At 42.3% G+C, this 7,408-nt stretch overlaps 1 protein-coding gene across 1 annotated transcript; it reads left to right on the top strand.

The window, feature by feature from the left end:
• The first annotated feature begins 2,875 nt into the window (after positions 1-2,875).
• On the top strand, positions 2,876-7,333 carry ACTRT3 (actin related protein T3). The gene is made up of 2 exons (XM_083505303.1): positions 2,876-3,224; positions 6,287-7,333. Exons 1-2 carry the CDS (start codon positions 3,022-3,024, stop codon positions 7,203-7,205), a joined length of 1,122 nt encoding a protein of 373 aa, XP_083361429.1. The 5' UTR covers positions 2,876-3,021; the 3' UTR covers positions 7,206-7,333.
• The last annotated feature ends 75 nt before the right edge of the window (positions 7,334-7,408 follow it).

Below are 7,408 nucleotides of genomic sequence, written 5' to 3'. Positions count from 1 at the left end.
AATGCTGGGCTGAAGAGGGAAATAAATAAATGAAAATCCCGAGACTGGACTGCCATCAAGATACAGAACGGCCACTTCAATGCTGTTTTGCAGGAAATGTGATTCCAATGTGGCCCTAATGGCTGCAGATATAAAGTGATATGTTGAAAGTTCGGTTACAAATGCACACTCGGGTTAATCTGAAATAGATTTACCAGCCAGTTCTGCCCCCTCCCTCCACAATCCAGTATTAGGCAATTTAATATTGAACTAAATAAAACACGTTTTGGCAGCGAATAAAGTGTCATCCCAAATCCGTAATATAAACGGGTCAAAATAAATAAATTCAAGAAAAAGAAACTCGCGTGTTTCCGCCCGGTTTCGAACCGGGGACCTTTCGCGTGTTAGGCGAACGTGATAACCACTACACTACGGAAACCTCTATATGAAAACGTTTGAAATTATTCTATATATATGCCTGTGGCTCAACGGGCGAATGAATAGAAGCATAAGCACAATACATGGTACTTAATACTGGATTCCAAAAGTATACAGTATTTATAATCCTAAATAGTCAAGCCCAAAGACAGATATGCGCGGAACTCCGAAACATATGGGGAGCAAGCCCCACACAGAACGCAATGAGATTACAACTCCCTAGGAAACATGCCAAAGACTGAGCTCTCAGATCTTCCTTGCGTGGATATATGCTGATGTCCAATAATGTATACATATTTTTAAAAAACGTTTTCTGTTTCCGCCCGGTTTCGAACCGGGGACCTTTCGCGTGTTAGGCGAACGTGATAACCACTACACTACGGAAACTTGCATACAGCTCACCACGCCTCCTCTTTCCCTAGTAAGTACCATTGCTGTAATCTCAGGTGTGCGCTCTAAATGAAAAGAGTAGATCATTGCAATGGCAGCTTTTGAGGTTTTTTTCCTTCTACTTATGATTGCATATATTTCTAAAGACTCCTGTCTGTGCCGGCCAGCATGCCGAAAGGGGGGGGGGGAGGCTGGGTTACAGTTAAAACTAAGGTTGCTCTTGTCTCTTTTCTAGCTTTAACGACCAATGCATTTGTCAGGGGATTGCTGCGACAGACCCCACCACCCAGCGGTTGCCTGATGTATGCTAATTTATACGTATACAGTATATCTCCACAAGCAGAATGAGAAGGTAAAACCTTGCCAGGGATCTTAATTGTGGAAATTGTGCTTATTAGCTCTCCCATAACAAAATCCCCTACTTTAATTAAATTAAATCTGCTCTATTTGTTTAGGACGCACATCTGAAATTAACAAAAATTGTACTTACTGGAGGAAGAGGAAGCAGATGTCCTCTTATTCAGGTTTCCGTAGTGTAGTGGTTATCACGTTCGCCTAACACGCGAAAGGTCCCCGGTTCGAAACCGGGCGGAAACATAAACTTTTTTTAAAAAGAACTTCTTCCTTGAAATCATTGGAGATCAATCACCCATGTCCATGCAGGAAGATTTGACAGCTCAATCTTCGGTATGTTTCCTCGTGAGTTATACTCTGTTGGGCTTGCTCCCAGTTAAGTGTGCATAGACAGTAGCCTGAATTGACCTTGATCTCCAAAACTGCATTGTTCTTAAAAAATATACTGTACCAAATTCACGGTTTTGAAAAACGTTATTGAAATTCTCCTGGGGTGCCTCTCTTCTCTGAGGACTTGAAAAGCAGCTAATAAATTATTTTAAGAACTACTGCATAAATCACAAACATTCAAAGAAATTAAGGCACTGTGACCAGGAAGGAGGTGACCCTCCAGGATAGAGGAATTTGTGCAGTTTTGGGCAGCCGTGAAGAACACATTCACAAGGTGATTTTATCCAACCACAGGTAGCTAGGCATAACCTACTGCAAGCCCCTTAAGAAATTAGTAGGTGAACATTGCAGTGGACCAAGGTAGAGGCCTCCACCCAGAAGCCTGACAAACACTCAGCAAATTTCGAGACTACAGAGCTTCTAATTGAACTCACTGGAACTTAATTCTGACTATGTAAATTTAGGGTTATTCTGTGTGGAACTGTTGGTTGGTTGTCCTTCCTTCATGTCACACCTTGTTCATTTCTTTTCTCCTTTGTGGGTCATGAAAATCTGCATTATATGCTGAGCATGTTAGTCAGCAGATGAACCTTCCCCTAACACCTTTACAGCTCTCTCATTCATAGAAAAATCTACAAATAAGTAAACAGATGCATAAAACAAAACACAAATCTGGATCACTGTAACTTTATTTCTGCCCCAAGAATAGCTGAATTATGGAGACAGGACATGTTGTTCAAATAACACGAAGTATGCTCATGCCGCCTCCTAGTGGTGCAGCAATAAAACTGCTAGCACATTTGCAAAGCTAAACAGGGCCTGATACGATTTCAAATGTACCGGTATTTGTTACTCTCTAAGTAGTCCCAGGCATAGGAATTCCTTTTGTCCCAGAAGCTTCATGCTTGACACTACTGAACTACGTATAGCAGATTGCAACAATAAATAATTAACAGTTAAGAACATAGTCTTGTTTTTGCTTATATTGCATAATGGGAGCTGGCTGAAGGTAGCAGCCCAGAGTGGCTGGGGAAACCCAGGCAGATAGGTGGGGTATAAATAATAAATTATTATTATTATTATTATTATTATTATTAACAACTTGGTGTGGCAGTGCCCTGTTCACCCTTATTCCCTTATTGTATGTATCAGCTCCCACTGGGTTCTTGGAATAATGATTCACGGTATGTGCACAGAAAGCAAAACAAAACAAAAATCCTTCCCAATTTCCTAGTCATATAGATATTCACAGCCTTACAAAGCTTCAGGAGAAGGTATCATAGCAACATCTAAGTCACAATAGAGCCAGCCACACATGCCTGGGAAGATTGTTAGCCTTACTCTTCCCCCAAAATAAGACAAGCCCACTGAGAGTCAAGTGCCCTGAGCAGAAACAGGCAGCAGCAGCAGAACCATCACTCAGGGAACCACCGCTCAGGAACTAGGCAGAAACAGAACCAACTCTCAGGGATGGGTGAGCTGCCACCAGCTGTGGTGATAGACAATGGCTCAGGTCTGCTCAAGGCTGGCGTGGCTGGGGACAAGGAACCGCGTGTCATCTTCACCAACCTAATAGGCCGCCCCAAGGCCAAGTCTGTGATGTTGGGCGCTGGCCAGAAGGACTTCTACATTGGAGATGAAGCGCAAGCCAAGAGAGGGATCCTCTCCCTCAGGTGCTTGGAAGACGTGGGGGATTTTGAACCGTAGGGAAGCAATACATATTGGCTACACTAGTTTCTTAGGAGTGGAGGTGTCTAGGGAAACAAGTGGCCTGGGATGGTACACAGAAGAGTGGCGAGTTCATGCAAAAAGTGATTCAGGCTCATGAAGGCTATAGGGTCACAATAGGGTAGAACAGTGGTGGTGATTTCAGGCTTGGGGGCCAAATGCAGCCCTCCAAGTCTCTATTATCTGGCCCCTGGGACTTTGCCCTGGCCCTGCTGCACACAGGCATTGAGTGTTTTTGCCTGGCTGGAATGTGCCCTTTACCTCTGATAATGCCTCTTGCTTTCCTGAGAGAAGGTGTGTCAATGTGTGCAGAAACTAGCTAAAGGCAAATGTTTGCATTTATTGCTCCACCCACTTTTGCCTTTTCTTCCAGTCACAAATAGCATGTGGCCCATGGAAGGTTACAAAAAAAAAGGATAGGAGCAGCCCAGCGAGGAGGACAGTGGCACCAGGGGAAATGGCCAGGAGGAGGGGTTTAAGAGCAATGAGAGAGGGGCTGCGCCCACCAGCTGAAACAGCTGCATCCCTTTATCTGCAGCTGTGAGTCACTCTTGAAAACGAACAAATTAGAGGTCAAAATGGATCAGTGATTATTACGTCAGGATATCTGCTCAATTGTAAATACTTAGCCTCCCAATACAACTGAAATTTACATTTCCCTTTTTGACAAAGACTACATTTTGTAAAATCTTAAGGTTATTCACTGATTGGTACTTTCTTATTTTTATTTTTTTACATAAAATTTAAATTTAAATACTTTATTGTCACTTGTACAACTTGTATGCAGTGAGATTACACGAGCACCCCCCACTCAGCTCTTTTAGTCTTAATTCCCCTCGTTTACTGATGCACACCCACCAAACCCGAAAGTCAGTTGCCCTGTTGTTATCTTTTCATTCAGCAGCCTAACAGCCCACGGATAGAAGCTGTTCTTTACACTGTTGGTGCAACTAATCGTGTTTCTATATCTTCTATATCCTATACAGGAGCAGTGTGAAATCTTTTTCCAAATTAACAAAGCCAAAATAGTCTTATTCGGATAAACAGGTTTTGGGAGGGTTTCATAATAAGAAACACAATGGTCCAGATCCAAAGAGTTGTCCTGAAATTTTATTCAAGTGCATGAGTCTGGTAAATTATGAAAAGTCCCACTGCTATAGGCTTAACCAAATTTTGTAGGCTGAAGCCAGTGTGTGGAAGCCCTACATCAACATGGCTTCTGTTAACGTGTTTAGGATTCAAAATTTAGGCTGTCATCTAACTGCACTAATTAGCAAATTAGGTCAACATAAATGAATAGGACTAGTTCACAGGTAAAAGCATCTGACATTCAAATTGACTTATTTGCAGAAGATTCATAGTCAAATTCAAAATGGCCAGACTCAGGGGGGAAAGAGCCAATTTTGCAATCTACAGTCTGGGTGCAATTTGTTCTGGAAATGTCATGGTCCCATCAATGCAATGCCTAGTAACAGGGTAGAGTGAGTTTCAAAGCTTATAATGGATTGATGGTTATCTGGAGCATTCCTCTATGGTTTGCAGTGTATCCAGTTTCACACTGAACTTTTCACCTCAACTCCACCACACATACGAGATAGACATAAGGTAGCTAAAATCAGTTTGGCTTTGTTTTCTCATACTGTGTTTAAAATGGTGGTAGAAGGGCTGGCACTTTAAAGTCTTTGGTACACATCTATATTACAAATGAAATTGGTTTAACAGTCATGGATACCTCACCCCATCGAGAAGCACCCTGGCACAGGTACAGTTCCCAAGGTTTATTAGCTAGGGCCCATGAAGGATGGGTGAATCTATCAATGTTGGTTTTCCTCAGTTTTTAGTTTTTCCAATCTTAAATTCAGTTCCCCACATTTCTACATCAGTTGGCATTTTTTTAAAAAATTAAGTTCTCATGTATGGTAAATGCATTCATCATTTTAGTGCATTGCTGCTGTCAGTCTCCTCTGGAGTAAGGATATGGGATTCAGCTATATGTCATCTAACCTGGTCAGAGGACTCTTCCCTACTGAACAGCATTTATGGCAGGCTGCTGATGTGTACATGGAAGTGCAATAAGACCTGCAACTGCAGTTGGCACTTCCAGGAGGCTGGAGAAGAGACTTGCCACCATTGCTCTGCCTGACAATAGCCTTTTGGTGCCGCCAGCCTCCTCTGCAGGAGATGTGGGAGCCCTGCTTGTATGTCATCTATATCCCCACTCTGAACCATATTTAAGTCAGGCTCCTTTGGAAAGTAGCAAGACCACTACCAGAAATTTTATTGTTGGTTAACTTTTGTGTTTGCTTTGAGCCTAAATTGGGGTATTGGGGGGGAATGCGGAATTTATTCTGTGTTTGCTAAATTGATTTTTGTATTTTGAATTAACTGACATGTTCCATATGTTGTGTATTTAATGTTTTGAATGTTTGTTGTAAGCTGCTTTGAGCATAGTTTGTTGTGAGAAAGTGGCGTATAAGTAAAATCAATCAATCTAGAAATGAATCCTTAAATCCATGACAGTAAAAAAAAAAAAAGTTTGAAACTGCTTCTGATTCAGCATGGAGCCACATTCTTCATGAGGGGTTTATTTTCATTTACTACAGTTATCCTCAAGGCAGCATATATGGTTCCTCCTTCCCTTCCATTTCATCCACACAACAACCCTAAGAGGTAGTTTAGGTGGAGAGTTAGTGACTGGCCCAAGGTCACCCAATGAACTCCACAGCTGATAAAGAATTTGAAACCTGATGTTCCAGATTCAAGTGCAACACTAGACACACTTAGCACTTTGGTTATTTTCTGATTCAGTGTGTTTTTACATACACTTGCACATGAAATACATAGAGAGTACATAAGATGCTGGCAAATTTAGTAGTACAAGAAGTTTGCTATGTGCTTTCACAAGGGTACATAGGCATGCTGCATTTTAAAGCCGGGAATGCTAAAGGTTTTGGGCATGACAGATTATGATAATATAATACCACCATCTTCTTTTATTCTTCTATAGATATCCAGTGGAACATGGAATTGTCACTTCCTGGCCTGACATGGAGAAAATATGGAAGCACGTTTATGATAATGAATTAAGGTTAAACTCCTGCACAAGACCAGCTTTGATAACAGAGGCACCACTCAACCCACTGGCCAACCGTGAACAAATGACAAAGCTGCTCTTTGAAAAATTTGAGGCACCAGCTCTCTACGTGGCCATCCAGGCTGTCTTGGCACTCTACGCAGCAGGCCTCACAACAGGTTGTGTGATGGATTCTGGCGACGGCGTCACCCACACTGTCCCGATATTTGAGGGCTACTGCTTGCCTCATGCTGTTCTTCGGCTTGACCTGGCAGGCCGGGATCTTACAGAATATCTCATGAGGATCCTGAGGGAAAGCGGCATTGCGTTGGTGAGCACAGCTGAGAGGGAAATTGTGCGAATCATCAAGGAGGCTCTGTGTTACGTGTGCTTGAACCCTGAGGAAGAGATGGCTAAAAAACCTACTTCTATTGAGAAAACCTGGAAATTGCCTGATGGGCAAATCATTAAAATCCACAACCAATTGTTCCGCTGCCCTGAAACCCTCTTTCGCCCATCTAACATTGGCATGGAAGCCCCAGGTATTGATAAACTGCTGTTCAACACTATAATGAAATGTGATATCGATTTGAGGACCACTTTGTATGCCAACATACTCCTTTCTGGTGGTTCAAGTCTCTTTCCTGGCATTTCTGATCGCCTCACAAAGGAGTTGATTCGTATGGCTCCCAAGGACACGGAGGTGATGGTCCAAGCACCTTCTGACAGGAAGATCTCTGTCTGGATGGGAGGATCTATCCTTGCTTCTCTCTCTGCCTTCCAGGAGATGTGGATATCCAAGGAAGAATATGCTGAAGTTGGGGCCAATATAGTACACAGGAAGTGCTTCTAGATTCCTGTTGTATTGAAACATTTTTATTTAAAAAGCTGTGGGGAAGAAACACAAATTCATGGCATCCTTGGTGAGGCTTTTAGCCTCACAGCTTTCTGAAAGATGAATAAAGGTAACACTTCCATGCATACTTGTTGAGGGTACAAATTTGGGATTGTCTGTAGAATAGACTACTTGTTTATTGATGAAAAATGACATGCTTG

Source organism: Podarcis liolepis (genome assembly GCF_965112155.1).
Source record: "Podarcis liolepis genome assembly, chromosome: 5".
NCBI lineage: Eukaryota > Metazoa > Chordata > Lepidosauria > Squamata > Lacertidae > Podarcis > Podarcis liolepis.
This window is presented reverse-complemented; position numbering and strand designations above follow the sequence as displayed.

Excerpts from the sequence above, each read along its gene's own strand:
- ACTRT3 (XM_083505303.1), top strand. The coding sequence starts at position 3,022 with ATGGGTGAGCTGCCACCAGCTGTGGTGATAGACAATGGCTCAGGTCTG. Across the intron at positions 3,225-6,286 it reads AGAGGGATCCTCTCCCTCAG|ATATCCAGTGGAACATGGAA; the intron begins GTGCTTGGAAGA and ends ATTCTTCTATAG.